Source organism: Rhinatrema bivittatum, chromosome 2 (assembly GCF_901001135.1).
Source record: "Rhinatrema bivittatum chromosome 2, aRhiBiv1.1, whole genome shotgun sequence".
NCBI classification, from domain to species: Eukaryota; Metazoa; Chordata; class Amphibia; order Gymnophiona; family Rhinatrematidae; genus Rhinatrema; species Rhinatrema bivittatum.
The window spans coordinates 599,904,834-599,923,424 of NC_042616.1; the positions used below are offsets into that span (position 1 = coordinate 599,904,834).

General features: G+C 42.1%; 1 protein-coding gene across 1 annotated transcript in view; it reads left to right on the forward strand.

Moving 5' to 3' along the window:
* The window catches only part of LAMA3 (laminin subunit alpha 3), a 469,061-nt gene that overhangs the window by 232,971 nt on the left and 217,499 nt on the right, over positions 1-18,591 (forward strand). Inside the window, 7 exon segments of the mRNA XM_029591143.1 lie at positions 1,538-1,675; positions 9,242-9,288; positions 11,692-11,791; positions 13,260-13,312; positions 13,817-13,922; positions 14,298-14,397; positions 15,248-15,404. Coding sequence (XP_029447003.1) covers positions 1,538-1,675; positions 9,242-9,288; positions 11,692-11,791; positions 13,260-13,312; positions 13,817-13,922; positions 14,298-14,397; positions 15,248-15,404 — 701 coding nt within the window.

The following is an 18,591-nucleotide window of genomic DNA, read 5'->3' on the forward strand; positions in this document are numbered from 1 at the left end:
CATCAGCCACAGCTAGGCTGGCTGCACCTTTCAGGCCAGACAAGTTGGATACCAAAGCCATCTAAGGCAAGACACGGGTATGTTCTGGCATGGTGGTCTGCTGATTATAGGGGTAGAGGAGAATCTCCTCACAAGTCCCTTTTCTCTTCCCCGTAAGAATGAGGTAAGAGAATCAAGAACGTTTTGAAGCAATTTCAGGAGAAGTAACACATACATCTAGCATAGAGGCACTGTCTTGGATTGCCCCTGAAGGAGTCTTTTAAGGACTAGAGTTGGCCACCCTTGGTTTAGGACAAAACAATTCCCAATGACATTCAGCCCAGGAGGTTAGGTCTAATACAGGGGTAAGAAACTCCAGTCCTCAAGTGCTGCAAGCTGGTTACATTTCCAAGATATACACACTAAATATTCATGCGATGCATTTGAATTCACTGCCTGAATTGCATGCAAATACATCTCATTCATATTCATTGTGGCTATCCTAAAAATCCAACTAACTTGCAGCACTAAAGGACTGGAGTTCCCTACTCCTGATCCAATTGCTTGTTATAATCAAACCACCACCCTAACACTTGAGGATTCATGCTTTTATCCCATATGAGCATAATTAAGTGTTTCTCAGAGATGATATTCTCTGAATGAAGTATAGTCACTGATGCTATATACATGTGGTCTAGGATACGGGTGACCTTAATCTACTGTAGTTCAGTCAGTGTCTCCAACTATCTATCCTAGGTAGCTAGCTGGGATCAGTTCCAACCAGAATAGCTGTAAAGGTCAGGTTAAATTTCTACAAGACCTACAGATTCTTCAGGCATGATCTTAAAGTCTCTTTAAGTTTTCCCTAACCTCATTCTCCATGGGAAGGAGTGTTTGTGTGGTGGACAGGGGGCACCAGTAGGGTGCAGGGGTTTTCTAGAGGCAGTGCATTGGACCAACTCATCAAACCCCCTAAATGGCAAAGAGCATTACATCAAAGTTCTTCTAATACCCCTAATTTATTTATTTTATTTATTTTTTATTTATATGTTTTTATATACCGAAGTATTGGCGGGGGCCTTCACTCCGGTTTACATTTATAACAACGTTATACATTGAAGGCAGATGAACAGCTTTAACAGAGTTAAAGTTATAAAGAATATATACACACACTTGTTAAAGGTCTAAGTATGTCAGAACTGTTAGAAACATAGACATATTTTAACATATTTACAAATATAATGGTAGATTATACATTGTGTATATATCCAGAGGGATGTTCTGGACTGTAGCACTCCTCTGTATGGGATGGATTTTGTTAAGTAAAGCTGAAGATGTTGCACAAACACTGTACAATGCTCAGAAATTCCAGTCTATGTTTTGATAGGGTGAAGATTTTGGACTGTTAAACTTTCTTCTCAACTTCTTTCCAAAGCTCAGGGTTCACACTGTCAAAATCAGTTTCCTGTTACAGGTCATTGTACAATCTGAATTATATCTGTGTGGATATGTGTAGATGTATTTAATTTAATGTATGTATGTATGTTTTCTTCTTCAGCTTGCCAGTGTTCGCCTCATGGCTCCTATAGCAGAACATGTGATCCAGTAACAGGGCAGTGTGATTGTCGGCCAGGCATCACCGGGCAGCTCTGTGACAGATGCTTACCGGGGTTTGGTACTTTTCCTTATTGCCAAGGTACGGCTCAAATGCAAAATCTCATGCAATTTTTTTCACAAAAAGGAAAGTTGCTGCAGTTAATTTCCTGAAATAATGAATTTAACTAAATTCCCTTCCCTTGTCTTTCAATGAAGCAAAACTCCCGTTCTTGAGAAATGCAATGGTATAGCACAGGTAATTTTAAATCATGTTACGTTTAAGTCTTCTCATATGTTTTTTAAGGGCCTAATTCGCTAAGGGGCGGATTTTAGAACCTGCGCGCAGACGCAGTTTTTTTAAATTATTGGATGTTCGTCAGCTGTTTTGGCATATTTATTCTTTTTATTAGTATAATTTTAATATTATGAATATTGTTTTATCTCTTGATTTTATTTCTTGATGTTTTGCGAGGAATGATGATGTTTCAGTTTTTCCATTGCTGCACTGCATAATACACTCGGGCTTGTGGTTTCTAGTACAGTTTTTGTTGGCACGTTTCTACTTATGCTTTATGGTCTTTCTTTTCTGTCAGGCCGATACAGTAAGGAGCGGTAGGAAGAGCTGCGTTAGTGCCGGGCGCACCCGCGGTTGCTGCACGCACAGTCCGGCTCACCTACCGCTCGATACTGTATTTAAATAGCTTGCAAATGCAAGCTGCGTCCAAGAAGCGTCCGTGAAGCCTTAGGCCCGCGCAACCCATTTTACTGTATAGAGCGCTATACGTATCCTGGGTGCGCTGGCCTAACACTTCACAGACACTCTGGTATCTGTCATTTCAAATGACAGGTACCAGGAAGTGGACGGTTCTCCTACGCTCGGGATTGCCAGTCCTCTCTCCCCTCCTCCCGAAGCAAGGCGCAGGGAGGGGGAGAGAGAGGACTGGTGAAACGACATGTAAAGTGTAAAGTGTAAAGCAACGAAGTGACTTACTTTTCTTGCAGCCCTCCTCCGGAGGCGGACATCGGCGGAGACGGACCGCGGCTCCCCTGCCTCCCGGGGGGTAGCCGGCGGCGAAAGCGGCCCCACCAGTGAAGATGGATGCCTGCACGGGCGAAAGCGGCCCCTGTGCGTGCAATTGGGCCGCTCAAGACATGACGTCACATGCCGTGACGCCAAACGTCGTGACATCATGCCTTGAGCGGCCCAATTGCACGCACAGGGGCCGCTTTCGCCCGTGCAGGCATCCATCTTCGCCGGCAGCTGCCTCTGGGAGGCAGGGGAGCTGCGGTCCGTCTCCGCCGATGTCCGTCTCCGCCGATGTCCGTCTCCGGAGGAGGGCTGCAAGAAAAGTAAGTCGCTTCATTGCTACTTTTTTTTTTTCGATTTTTTTTTTTTTTCGCTTTTTCGCTTTTTTTCCGCTTTCGTTGCTTCGGGTGGAGGGGAGAGAGGACTGGGGCTGCCCCGGAGACCGGCACCCATAGACGCGGCCAGGGCAGGTGAGCGGGGGCTGGGGAAAGTTTGCCGCCTACCCTTACCCCTGCCTCTAACACAGGGGTAAGGGTAGGCGGTAAGTTTGCAGGTTAAACACGCAGCAAAACGGCAGGGTAAAAAAGCGATAGTCGGGGCGCGCGTTACTGTATGGGAGGGAATAGCTAATTCGATCGTTTACATCTAATATACATGCCACGGGCGGAAGGGGTTACCCGGTGATTTAAAGAGGCGGTAAGAATGGGTTAAAGGGGATAGTGTATCGCGGGTTGGACTAACACGGCCGAAAAGTGAGTAGAAAGCGGGTTAGGAGCAGGGTAACCGCGGCCGCACTTTACTGTATTGACCTGTGTATTTGGTGAGAGTCTGTCTGTATGTGTAACTTTAATTCTTTCTGTGAAAATTATGCTACTGATCATCACTGGCTTTTACAGCATTATGGTCATCTCTTCCTCATTTCTATTTTAAATAGAAGTTTGCTCTTTATTAATTTCATTTGTATGAAGAAAGTTGTTTTGAATGCTCTTGCAGAAAATATTTTTTCATTCACATATTTTAATTTAACTGCTGTTAGTAGATTAGGTGATTATTTTAAGGGATGGACTGAGCTAATGTTCCCTCTAAGGACTGGGTTCCTATGAGCATAAAATCAATAGGCTTTTTGCATCAAAGAAAGTAGTGCTCACGAGGAAATGTAGGAGAGTGGATTGTGTTTTAGGGCACCTGGCAGCAGCAAATTTTCTGGTGCACTAGCAACTTCAGCAGTCACCCTACACTCATGCTTGCACAGTCCCCCGTATTATCTTGTGATATATCCTTGAGATTCAATAAAATCTCTATTTGAGCTGATATAAATTTGGACATTCCACTTTTGACCATTCCTTTTGTGCATTGGATTATTGTCAGCTGCAACCTAAGTGGAGGACCCACCCGACTGTGAGCGCCAGTGATGAATGACAAGCACAAGTGGGGTGATTTTGATGACTGTATCCATGACTATACCAGGGGCCCAGGAGGTAGAATCTCCCTCCCCACCAGGTGCTCTTGTGAGACTTGTGGAAGAGGAGGAGGAGGAGAGGTCCAGTATATAGAAGAGCTGCCCAAGGAACTTTATGACTCCCTAAATTCAATGTGCCCCCAAAGGGGGGATTACATGTAGATTCACCAGAATGGGGCTTCTTATAATCACAAAAAAAGCTCTCAAAGTCCCTCACAGCCAGACAGACTTATTTTAGACCAAAAGTGGGAAAGAAAGCTTCCTTCTGCTCCAAACTCTAGCTCCGTTTTTTCGCAAAATATTCAGAACAACCCCTCCTAGAAGTCAACAAACCTGCATTACCTTACCTAAGTCATCATATTAGGGTCAATTTTCAAAGCCGCATGCGTGCGTCCATGTGCACGCGGTTCCCCTTTTTTTTTCATACTTACTGCTCCTCGGGAAGTAAAAGACTAGTGGTGCAGGCTAGGGATGTGAATCGTGTCCTCGATCGTCTTAACGATCGATTTCGGCTGGGAGGGGGAGGGAATCGTATTGTTGCCGTTTGGGGGGGTAAAATATCGTGAAAAATCGTGAAAAATCTAAAAATCTAAAAATCGCAAAACCGGCACATTAAAACCCCCTAAAACCCACCCCCGACCCTTTAAATTAAATCCCCCACCCTCCCGAACCCCCCCCAAATGAGTTAAATAACCTGCGGGTCCAGCGGCGGTCCGGAACGGCAGCGGTCCGGAACGGGCTCCTGCTCCTGAATCTTGTTGTCTTCAGCCGGCGCCATTTTCCAAAATGGCGCCGAAAAATGGCGGCGGCCATAGACGAACACGATTGGACGGCAGGAGGTCCTTCCGGACCCCCGCTGGACTTTTGGCAAGTCTCGTGGGAGTCAGGAGGCCCCCCACAAGCTGGCCAAAAGTTCCTGGAGGTCCAGCGGGGGTCAGGGAGCGATTTCCCGCCGCGAATCGTTTTCGTACGGAAAATGGCGCCGGCCATACGCGTATGGCCGGCGCCATTTTCCGTATGGAAAATGGCGCCGGCAGGAGATCGACTGCAGGAGGTCGTTCAGCGAGGGTTCCGGCGCCTCGCTGAACAACCTCCTGCAGTCGATCTCCTGCCGGCGCCATTTTCCGTACGAAAACGATTCGCGGCGGGAAATCGCTCCCTGACCCCCGCTGGACCTCCAGGAACTTTTGGCTTGAATATCCAGACTGAAATGTGAAAAATGAAATGTACAATATATTCTGAGCCTAAAATATTCCAGTAATTGAGATCATTAAGTAAGTCATTAAGTAACAGCAAAATTGGACAAGGTTACCTGGACAAAAGAGAGATATTTCTAAAAAGACCATTTTTATGTGGATAAAACTGATTTTACCTGTATGAATTTTTTTAATATGAGCCTCTATTATAGCCTAAACCTAAAGTATATATCACGCAATGCTATATCAACAGTTGAAGTTGGCTTTTACCAGGAGAAATTAACTATTACCATCAGGGCATGAATTCCATGAAACTGAATTACACGAATGTTGATGCTATGAGAATGGTATCAAACTTGTGCTGATTTAATCACACCTTTGCATACAGCCATACACTCAATGGATGATACATTCTTTAATCTTGGATTGTTGAAGTAACTGTCTTAGCAGTAGTAAAAAACAGTAAAGGATCAGTCAATTTCTAGTGGTCCTCCAAAGAGGATGCAGCTCTGGAGGAAGCACCAGGATGTAAAATCTATGGAAATATTGGGAGTCAGGTAAGATGAGCTGATGAGTGCTAAGAAAGGTCTGATGAAAGAGGTCTTGCAAGTGAAGATGAAGAAATAAAAATCAACTAACTGCTAATGCTGCTTATCTTAGCCTAGTCTTTCTATATGCTCTACGATTTTGATCTTGAGAATAGTTTCCACTGTTTTTCCCAGCACTATAGACCAGTGAGCCTGACTTCAGTGCCGGGAAAAATAGTGGAAACTATTCTCAAGATCAAAATCGTAGAGCATATAGAAAGACATGATTTAATGGGACACAGTCAACATGGATTTACCCAAGGGAAGTCTTGCCTAATAAATCTGCTTCATTTTTTTGAAGGGGTTAATAAACATGTGGATAAAGGTGAACCGGTAGATGTAGTGTAGTTGGATTTTCAGAAGGCGTTTGACAAAGTCCCTCATGAGAGGCTTCTACGAAAACTAAAAAGTCATGGGATAGGAGGCGATGTCCTTTCGTGGATTACAAACTGGTTAAAAGACAGGAAACAGAGAGTAGGATTAAATGGTCAATTTTCTCAGTGGAAAAGGGTAAACAGTGGAGTGCCTCAGGGATCTCTGCTTGGACCGGTGCTTTTCAATGTATATATAGATGATCTGGAAAGGAATATGACGAGTGAGGTTATCAAATTTGCGGATGATACAAAATTATTCAGAGTAGTTAAATCACAAGCGGATTGTGATACATTACAGGAGGACCTTGCAAGACTGGAAGATTGGGCATCCAAATGGCAGATGAAATTTAATGTGGACAAGTGCAAGCTGTTGCATATAGGGAAAAATAACCCTTGCTGTAGTTACACGATGTTAGGTTCCATATTAGGAGCTACTACCCAGGAAAAAGATCTAGGCATCATAGTGGATAATACTTTAAAATCGTTGGCTCAGTGTGCTGCAGCAGTCAAAAAAGCAAATAGAATGTTAGGAATTATTAGGAAGGGAATGGTTAATAGAACGGAAAATGTCATAATGCCTCTGTATCGCTCCATGGTGAGACCGCACCTTGAATACTGTGTACAATTCTGGTCGCCGCATCTCAAAAAAGATATAGTTGCGATGGAGAAGGTACAGAGAAGGGCAACCAAAATGATAAAGGGGATGGAACAGCTCCCCTATGAGGAAAGGCTGAAGAGGTTAGGGCTGTTCAGCTTGGAGAAGAGACGGCTGAGGGGGGATATGATAGAGGTCTTTAAGATCATGAGAGGTCTTGAACGAGTAGATGTGACTCGGTTATTTACACTTTCAAATAATAGAAGGACTAGGGGGCATTCCATGAAGTTAGCAAGTAACACATTTAAGACTAATCGGAGAAAATTCTTTTTCACTCAACACACAATAAAGCTCTGGAATTTGTTGTCAGAGGAGGTGGTTAGTGCAGTTAGTGTAGCTGGGTTCAAAAAAGGTTTGGATAAGTTCTTGGAGGAGAAGTCCATTAATGGCTATTAATCAATTATACTTAGGGAATAGCCACTGCTATTAATTGCATCAGTAGCATGGGTTCTTCTTAGTGTTTGGGTAATTGCCAGGTTCTTGTGGCCTGGTTTTGGCCTCTGTTGGAAACAGGATGCTGGGCTTGATGGACCCTTGGTCTGACCCAGCATGGCAATTTCTTATGTTCTTATGTTCTTAAGATGCTTTCACAATCTACATAATATTGTTGGTGAATTAATAATACTTTATTGCCATCCAAGATGAACAGTTTGAAGGTAATTTTGTAACCTCACACGTACCTATGTCAGCTGGCAAGCATGCAGTTAAGTTAAACCAATTTTGAAAGTGGAGCTACACACACAAGTCTGCTTTGAAAATTATCCCACCAAATCTACCCACATAAGTTACGCCTACTAGAACATCCACACACATTTTCCATGACAATTTAGTCACATACCTTTGAAAATCCAAAAGTATCATGTAAGTGCAAACTTCTCCCCAGGAATGCCTCTGCTCAGTCTGGGCAAAGTTACGCGTGAAGATAACATGCGCATATATTGGGGCCTGGTCTGCCATTAAAAGCCCATGTCTGCCATTAAATCAGTGGTTGAAAATTACTCTCTAAAAGTCTATACAACCATAGAATGAAAAGGAAAGTTTAGGGAGTAAGAAGTCATTCAGTGTTCCCTCTGTAGGCCCCTTTCTTTCTCCTTAGGTGGTGCTTCAATCCTATGCCGAGCTCAGTGCCCTGGAGGTTTCCAGATTATCTCTGCTGTGGCTGCTGAAGGTCAGCCTGGTGCATGGCACCTAGAACAGAGCCCTGAGTTACAGAGAAAATCATTTTTAGTAATAAATAATTTTCTTTTTTTGCATGTGTACTAAAATGCTATGTTACAGTGCTCTGCATCCCGAGAGGAGAGTGGGGGAGGGGGAATTCCAGCATAGTCAGCTATGTTAAGGGACACTTTTGAAAAGACCATACCTATAACAAAACCCAGTTCTCATCTGCGCATTGGCCCGCTTACAAAATGCCAAAGGCTGTTCAGCCAATTGACATCTTTGTAACTTCTTATCCTGCCTTCACACACCCAATTCCAGATGAGATTTTATCTGATTAATAATTTCTGTCTATAGCAAGAAAAAGATGTTTTTTTAAAGGGATAATTTTGTAACATTGTGCATTAGTTAATTTGCAGATATGTGCATAAAGTTTCATCAGTTTTCATACTGGACTTAACACGTACAACTCTGCTATGAAACTTATCCAGGCAAAACTATGTGCATAGTTTTGCTGACAGAATTTATGTGCATGCTTTTTAAAATATAAAAATATTTATGTAAGTCCCAACCCCACCCTAGGCTTGGAACACCTCTCCCGCACATGAATAAAAGCAAGCACATATTGGTCACGCAGTCTTCTAAAGAGCCATTTCTGCTGGTAAAACAACACCGTACCTTCAGAGGTTCCTTTGCAATTAACCTTTGAAAGGTAAAAGACCAAGGATGTGAATTGGCAATGTAGATTTTTTATGTTGTATGTCACTCTGGAAATTCCAGGTCGTGATGTCCCCAGCACTGCATTGGTTGAGCAACATTTTCAGGTTTAGGGAGTTGGATGATCTTGGGTTTTGAATTCAACTCATCTTGTGGTTAAATTCTTCCGAGTTATGAGTTGTTACAATAGGTCCATTGAGATGATGCCTCCTGCTGATCACTGTAGACAGACTATGCTAACATTTTGATTGACCAACCAATATGGAATCATGGTTTGCCACACCCGTTATGAGAGCGGTCAAGTTTAAAAACCGAAGATTATTCAATTACCTAAACTGAGAAGATTTATCAAGCAAATGTGTCGTCTTTAAGATTTAAAATTCCTAATGGCATTTTTACAGATGTATTCAGAAAAAAAGTTGTCATGCTGTTTTGTGCCAAATCTTATCCTGTTCTATTCTGTAACGCAGTACTTTATATTCATAAATTCAAGGTGCCAGCGTTGAGTGTGACCCTGCTGGAACCATCCATTCCCATTCTGTAAGTAGTGTATTGGTGAATGCAACAAATTTTAAATTGCTCTTGTCTGTCCTTACTGCTGTTGAATTCTGGTAAACCTTTGTACACCAGCATGAGATATTACTAATGAGCTCAGGAGAAATGTCAGCAGCTCAGCCACACCCCACTGTTTGGTGTACGCGCCTGTCTTTATATTACATGTTGTCATCTTTATGTTACATGTTGTTGTAAATTTAAATCTCTGCTGCATTGCCTGGAAACAAGCCAGAAAGAAAGGATAAGGCCCACTGAGTCATTGATTCCGAAATCCAGTCCTGAAGTACTCTGGTTTTCAGGGTATCAAAAATACACAACTTGACTTGGTTCTTGGGCAAAATGCATGTAACTCTATATCCTCCGAATGGTTCGTGTGGTCATCCTGAAAGTCTGTCCTGTCTGGGGTCACTTCAAGACTGAATTTAGGAATACTGTGTTAGGAATCTGCACTTCCTTGATGGATGCTGCTGGAAGAAGCGTTTTAACTTTTCAGGCTCCTTGGGACTTCTGAGCAGCCCGAATGGGCTTTCAGTGTTGTAAAAGCGGTGTATGGTAATGACATCTCCGAAGGTGCGGTCTGAGCTGGGATTCTATTCAACCAGATCTACCACTTCCACATGTAAAAATGTTGTTACTAATGTAAATACCTCTATCTAATGTTATCCTCTCCCTTCTCTTCTCTTCTCCCAGTTCTATTACCTTGTTATATGTAACTGCTTCCTTCCTCACTATTAGGTTATTCAACTGTTCTCTGTACACCCCTGTTATATGTAAACTGGCATGATATGTTTGCAACATGAATGCCGGTATATAAAAATTTTAAATAATAAATAAATAATTCTTAAAGGTATTTCTTGAAGCATTAACGAGACAAGAAATCACAGTGATGCACTTCCCAGGCTGCAGCCTCTTCTTCTTCAAAGGCCTCCTCTCTGCTTTTCCCTTCCTGTTAGCAATATTATTCTCATCCTGCCACGGTGCCTTTCTTTCACGTGCCTGTGTGTCTACAAATGAAATGCTCCCTTTTTTTTCCCTCACATCTTCTGTTTTTCCCCCTCTTCCTTTCTCTATCTTTGCTCGCTGCCTGACCACACAGTCTCAGTTCTCACGACGACCCGGTCCATCCTCGAGTTTGAGTTCAGCTGTTGGTATTGCCTGGATAAGAATCTGAAGGAGAAATGAATATTTTAGTTTTGTTTTGGTAGGAAAAAGCTGCAAGACAGTTCCTAACCCCCCCCCCCCAAAAAAGAAAGAAAATTAAAAAGTGTCTGTCAGAGCTATGTGGTTTGTCAGATGTTATAATGTAGGAGGCCAGTTTCCAGTCTGAATCTGCTGCTTGGATGAAACTTTCTGAAAATGTCTGTTTTCTTTTGTATTTGCATACTGAAATGACAGCATGAAGATTTTTCCAATAAAAAAGATCGGCCTTTGGAAAGGACTCTTTTTCTTGATGATGTGTATCTCTTGGGGGCGATCAGTAATCAATTGCCATCCGTACTGGATTTAGGCCAGACAGAAGTAATTTGGTTATTGATGTCAGAAGCAATGCAGATCTGCTGGCAGCTTAGGTGGTTCACTGTCAGCCCATAAACTGCAACTTGGCATTCGGCAAACCAATGCGTAAGCTGAATGTGCACCTGAACCTTCCTTATCCTGGGGGCAGGAGGAGTGCATGGGAGAGAAGAGGGCCAGTGCCTGTTTCCACAGGTGCTCGGCTCTCACCTTCCCTTCCTCCTATCTCATTCATGGATTAACATGCATTCAATGAACTGTAAGGTTGCTTATTGTACTTAAGCACACTACAGACTATATTAAATGTCGAACAAATCACAGTACTTAATTGTCTAATACTTATTGCCAAGGCCCTGCACATTGTCCACTTCAGGGTAGCATGGGGGTGAGAGACTGCTGTGATATCACATAGCATCCTACAGAGGATCTCCAGTCATTATGTCAGGGGAGTGAACAGGTCTTTCTCCAGGTTATCGTTCATCAAAGTGATACCCGACAGCAAGGGACTTTTCATTTTATACCCTAATGTCCCCCCTTTCAGCTTCCCCTTAAATCCCTGATTGTACCATTTTTCCCTCCCTGTTTTCAGGCCTTTCCTCAACTGTCACCTCATCTACCTTGCTGCCTTTAAAGCTCATCTATTCATACCCCTCTTTCCCTATTCTGTCCCTTAATTACCTCCCTTCTACGATTACTGCCTTACCCCACAGATCCCCACCCTTTCCTAATACCCTTTCTCCCTCATATATTAACTCAGTCTGTAAAGAGCAGCTGGGGCAAATCCCTTAGGTCCTTTTCCTCTTTGTAATACATTTGTTCATAGTTTAGGTGCTTGTATGAACAGCCTATTGAACTCTCTATTCTTTTTGCCTTCAGGGGTCCTGCTTGTGCCTGCCACGTGTTGAGGGCCCTACCTGTAGCAGCTGCAAGCCACTCTACTGGAATCTGGCCAGAGAGCATCCAGAAGGGTGTTTAGGTAAGGTTTGTATAGTCACTGTTATGCATCTTAGCAAACTGAAGACTTTGTTGCTTGCAACTGTGTCTCCTGGGTTAATGTCTCAAATGAGTTTGTTTTGCACATACCATGACAAGAATGAATCTGATTCTTTAGCTGTCATATATTGGATATGATCTCAGTCTCTCAGATCTACTGCTAGTGCTCTTTGTAATACTTGCACTATACCAAAGAGAGTTTCCTTCTGGAACTCGTATGGTGTAATATATCCTGGCAACATATCAGAATAGTTCTTGTGTTTTACTCTCTTACCACTATGTCTGGTTTTCTGGCATTAGGCTTATTATCTGTTGGCAGTGGATTATCCCAAGTGATCACAATTCTGTCTGAGCTGTGTGACTGGTGTGATGAACCCTGGTTCTTTTCAGTCTCTCTTTATTGATCACTGATGAGATCCCTGCTTGTAGATGCTCATCTCTGCAGATGGAAGTAGCAGACAGCAATGAACCAACAGCTCCAGAAGTAACATAGGGAAAAGTGTTGAACACCTTGTACGCAGAAGCAAGGCTGAATGGCTGAAGAAGGCTTAAGTCCATCAAGTTCAGCCTTCTTCAAATTATCCAGATTTGGGGGCCAATTCACTAATGGAAAAGTTTGCACAGGTGCCGTGTTTTGCCGCACATAAAGACAATGCACACAGAACTGATGATTAATGTGCTACACACAAAGCTAATGGTATACAGAGTGGGGATGCTTACCCTTCCTTTTCTTCCTCCCCCCAACCAGCAGCACTATCTATCCCCAGGCCCTCCTGCACTATCCCCATCAGCACGAGGATCTTCTTATCTTCTTTCCGTCTGCTGACTCCACATCAGGATCAGAAGGGCAGCAGTTGGCAGAGTAAAACGCCATTGTACATACATCATTTTGAACATGGTTGCAATCTAGCAATTTTACATGAGTGTTTCTCTTATGCTGGATTGATAGTGATTACTGTGCTCATTAACACCCCTCTACAAGCATAGACATAGTAAGAGTACAGTGTACACAAAATGATAGTTAGCGGCATATGTCAAGTGAGTGATGAGCACTCTTGAATATTATTTGATGGTAAGGTCCTTTAGTAAAACTGACAGCATTATGTTTTTCAAGAAGTCACCTTAGCCATATGTGATGGTGTTCAGGCTAAAATGTCTGCACAATAAAGAAGGTAGGTGGCAGGGCAGTGTTGAAGAAGCCTTCAGCTTGCTGTGAGAAAGGGTGCACCATACTTCCCTTAAGAGTAGCCAATCCAGAAGAGTAACCAGAGTAAAGGCACCATAGGTTGAAAAGAAAAAAGGTTTGTATGGAAAAAGTCTTGAGAACATGTGTTTTCCAGTCTAATGTTCTTCCTTCCCAAATGAACCAAGCTGCTGCTGTAGACACAGAGAGATATGCAGAGAGCTAGACATGAGACCCATGTGTACTCTCTCTCTCTCTCTTTTCACAGAGTGCCAATGTGACGTGACGGGAACAGTGAGTGGAATTGGTGAATGCGGGAAGGTAAGTGCACAGACCCAGACTTATCGCAGCAGGTTATCGGCATTATGTAACACAAATGACTTTTACATTGTTGGAACGGATATATTGTATGTAAAGTTTTCAGAATGATAGTCATTATCGGACTGCTGCACCCAGCACTGTAGAAGGAAGAGGGTACTTTTGATTGCAATGTACATTGGCATCCAAAAGATTACAATATAGTTTTTAGCCTTGGGAAGAAGGGAGAGGCAAAGTTAAGGGAAGTGCTGAAAGTCCCACAGTGAGTATTGCAGAGGGGTCATGAACCCTGGGTCTCAGCTCTGTGCTGTAATCACTGCAATTCCCTACACACCAGCCTCCCATTTAACCACCCTGCTTTCTTTGCTGTAATTTGAGTATTTACAGCCCTCTGTACCTCAATAGCTGAAAACATCTATTAAGATCAGTAGTTTTTTAGGTTTTACAGATGCCATCAGAAGATTTTTAAATAATCTGGTGAACAAAACTCAGCGTTTTTATTTCCAGAAGGATGGTCAGTGTTACTGCAAACCTAATGTCTGCGGCGAGTCCTGTGCAACTTGCAATGACGGCTACTTTGCTCTTGACGGCAGGAACTACTTTGGGTGTCAAGGTACTGTGCATGTATTGTAACTGATCGCTACTAGCAGATCCTGTGCCGTGAGTAAAATTATGAGAAGCTCTAGTTGTCAGCAAAATGTCTGTTCCCTCTTCTGTATGAACTTAATCAGTATGGTAATCATATACAAACTCACATTGTATGCTCTGCATTTGCCAGTTTGCTGATGTTCATCAGGAAGGGCATGTGTGTTGAAATTGTAAAATTGGCTTCAGAGAAGCCTATAAATAGCTGAAACAGGTACGTTGGAAATCAGAGGGCCATTTTTATTTGGTGACAGGTTAAGCCTTGATAATTGTCATGCCTACTCTGGTGACGTCTTTATGGTATTTCTCCGCTGAGTGTTCTGCTTATGCGGTTGTCCAACAGGCTGCCAGTGTGATGTGGGGGGATCCGTCAGTCATGCATGCGAGGAGCCATTGGGATCCTGTCGCTGCAGGAAGCACGTCGTGGGCAGAGCCTGTAACCAGTAAGTCATGCTTAGAAGCCTACTCTTCTTTCTGTGCTGTTGGGTTTTTAATACATGGCATGTAGACAACACATTCCTTCATTTCCTTCACTTCAACTAAGCATGGTCAGTTCACTGACCCATCCCCAAACAGTGAGCAGCTTCAATGACGTGAATGCATGAATGTCATAGAGCCGGCATTTGTCAACTGTATTGGCGCTTAGATATTCACTTCACAGGAGGAGGTAAACATTTCTCCTCCTCCCACTAGAGTACTTAATGCCTTTGGGGACTTTGGTGGCTGGGAGTGGGGCCTCACTTTTGTAAAAAGGGGAAGGGGGTTCGGTCTGTGGCAGCCATCTTTATTTAAAACATTTGAGGGGGAGGGATCAGATGGCAGCGCACACTTTTATTTTGAACACTGGAGTTGGGGGGGGGGGGATCAACACTGACCCTTTTAAAATTATTTTGGAGGATGGGGAGAGGATAAGGCCACTACTGACGTGTAAGGGTTTTGGTTTTTTTAACTTACCTGGCTTTAAGCTAAATATAACCAATTAAGTTTAAACTTACCCAGATAACTTTAGACTTGCTCTCCACCATGACCCAGCTACACTTTGCTGGCTAGTGTTGAATATCAGTGCTTTCTGGCTATGTTGAATCCCTGCTCCCAGAATGGCCCCATGCCACCTTTTTATTATCAGAGTAAGTTTTAGGTGGTTAATGACTTACCAGTTAAAACTTATCCGCTGCGAGGAACTGGAAATTCACAACTTGGGGTTTGCCCAGTTGAATCCTGAACTTAGTCGTACAAATGCCATTGAATATTGGCCTCTCAAATCTACTGCTATATCACTTTTATGCTCTAAAGGCCAGAAAAGAACCACTTTTTCCCTGACCTGCACCACATGAAGTTTGAGATTGAAGATGGCACAGTCCCCAGTGGAAGAGGAGTTAGGTTTGGCTATGACCCCCAAGAATTTCCAGGCTTCAGTTGGAGGGGATATGCACAAATGACTCCAATACAAGTAAGTAACACACTGAAAATTGTATGTAGAATATGAGAGACTGGTTTTATTTCATTTAGTTTTTTGTCTGTGTAACTCCTACTAGGGGACATAAAATAAAACCAGGTGTTGGGGAAATCCATATCCTTTCAGTGGTTGGTGGTTCTGTAAAGTGATTAAACAGATGTGCAGTGGACTGGACTCATAGGTTTTTTTTCTTTATTGGACAGAGAAACTGCTCCCCTCTGTGGATGAATAAACAACCGCCTAAGTGAATGTTTTTTTCAGGCTAATTCTGGTTCACAGGCAATTTCCTCTCAGGTGAACCCAATCACTGAATCAAAGATCTCAATCTACACTTTGGATTGGTGATTCCAATAATTTTAAATTTATACTGTCGGTACCAACTGGTTCACAGTGGTACTGTGGGTATTATTTTGTTACATGTTGCTATTGTTTATGGAAAACCAAATAAAAATAAATATTAAAAAAAACAAACATGGTCTTCAACAGGTTCAACTGTTTCCACAAATTTCCACAGTAATCAACAGTCAGTAGCAAAATCCAAATATCCGTAGCAGCACAACAAACTCCTCAGCATAGGGAATTCATTCCTGGCCCACTGCTCTTCTAGTTTCCCTAGCTTATACCAACCAGCTGATGACTCATTGAGGTCTTCCCACATCTTAACAAAATTAGTATTCCTGAAGTTCAGGACCCACGCTTTTGAATGAACCATCATTGCCTGTGTTCTTATATTGAACCACACCATCCAGTGATCCCATATGATCCTCCACTATGACATCAGAAATACTGTCCGCATTTGTAAACATCAGGTCTAGTATCGTCCCCTCACATGTCTGCTCTCTTACTGTCTGCCAGAACAATCCTCTCTTTAGGGAATCCAGGATTCCCCTGCTTCTAGACGATACTGTAACTGGAATATCCCAATCAATATCCAGCCGATTGAAATTCTTAGCAATAGCACATCCCCTTTCCTAACAATTTTGTGAATGTTTTCAATTAAATTTCTATTTATTTCTTCTGCCTGCAAAGATCAACCCACAGTACCTCCTCCTTACCTCATAAGCCCTGTAGTTAGGTTGCTTGAATATTATTTTTTATATATAGGGCCACTCTTCTTCACTTTTTTTCCTACCCTGATCTTCCTAATAATTATAACCTGGTATAACTATATCCTAGTCATGGTTTTCCATGTGTCCCTTCTTTGTGATAGCTACCAATTCCAAGTTAGTTTCTTCCATAACTGTCTGTAAATCTGGGACTTTATTTTCCATACTATGGGCATTGGTGTACATAGCTTTCTAGATGCTGCCCTTTTTTCCCATTTCTCTACAAGTGTTTAAAGAGTTACTTTTACTTTCCTTTAAGCTTTGTTCATCCATCTGCAGTGATCCTAGTTCAAAACTCTTCTCAGTAGGTTTTCCTAAATATTTTAGAAGATGCTGCATCCCTTCTTCAACAGGTAGATCTAATCTGTGTTCAGCAGTTCTTGAAACATCATTTCATGGTCTAGGAAGCTGAAATGCTCTCATTGGCACCATCTATGAAAATATTCATTTATCTCCAGAATGAAACCTTTCCTACTTGGGCCTTTATCCTTGATTGGGAGGACTGAGAAGACTACCACCTGAGCACTTATCTGAGCACCTTTCTTCCAGAGTCATGAAGTCACTTTTGATATGTTCTGTGCGGTACCTAGCAGAATCATTTGTGACAACATGGAGAGCAGCATCAGATAGTAGTCAGTAGGCCTGATTATTCTCAGTAATCTCTCCATAATGTCTCACATCTTGACCTCTAGCAGACAGTACACTTCCCAGGACAACATGCTTGATCAGCAGATCTCTGCCTCCTAGGTGCAGTGGTTGTTGAACCCACAGCTTTAGAGTTTACAAGGTTTCTCCTCATCCTGGGATGGTTTATTGTCCTCCACTTCCAGAGCTGCTTTATGGTTCTTCAGCTCCAGAGAAATTGGAGTCAGGGTATAGGGTCTAATGATGTAGTAATATGGGTCCAGCTGTCATTTTGGGATTCAGTTTCATCTTATCCTATTCTTGAGTTTTATCCTCTTTGACAGTTCAGTAAATATTTATTCGATGTAGTCTTCATTCTCCCAGATGCTATTCAGCCTTGCCATCAACTCTCTCAGTTCTGCCACCTGTTTCCTGAGAAGTTGATCTGCATACATCTTTCACACTGAACTGGTTCCTTACTGTAGATCAGGATATTCATCTAGTTGGCGGCAGAAGCATAAACAGTGAAGACAACTTTGGTGATATGATGTTTCCCAGCCATCTTCAGCTGTTTGAAGCTTCTCGTACCTAATGAAACACAGTAAATGAGAAAAATCTATCAAAGTCCCTACCTTTTTCTCAGCTGTCCTGCAAATAAAATCAGCTAACTTTACACTTCCATACTCAGAATCTTTGTTTATTTATTTATTTATTTATTTATTTATTTAGCATTTTTTTATATACCGAGGTATAGCAGAGTTGCCTTCACTCCGGTTTACATTTATAACAACCTGTTACATTAAATTAAATTATATTATAATCCTGTTTGCTTGCTGATTTGTTGTTTTGAAGTATAATGTGGTTTATCTTATCCTTTCAGATAACTATACCATTTGTATAATTATGAGGTGTGAAATTTAGTGAGGTTCCCTTTGTAGAATCTTGTTGCATAGGGTATAAAACTAAATCAGACCAATTAGAAATAATTACTTCAAGGATCTAATAAGATGCTACCAATCAAGCTCCCCCTGAAATTAACTTAATTTTTGTTTTGTTTGCAGATGACAAAAATTTACTTTCTCTCTCCTTTCTGATACAAAGCAGTATTTTCCCGAACCAATGACAAATAATTCTTCCAAATCTGTTTTCCTATGATCTATAATTGACCTACTATTTCTTTTAATTTTAATTAGGGTTAATTTTGTGCTTATTTGTGTGAGGCCACAAATTGGTTACTATAATGAACAATTGTTTTCCCAACCCTATAAATGGGCAGTACTCTGTATACCAAGTTTAAATAAGAATTTATTTTGCACTTATTTGTACAAAGAATTAGTTGATTCCTATTATGTTAATTTTCTCTCTGCCCCCTAGTTAGGTAATAGTCTATAAGTGTAAATTTAAGATGAAGATGGGCAGGAAAAACAAGCAAGGAAACAACTCTGTCGCAC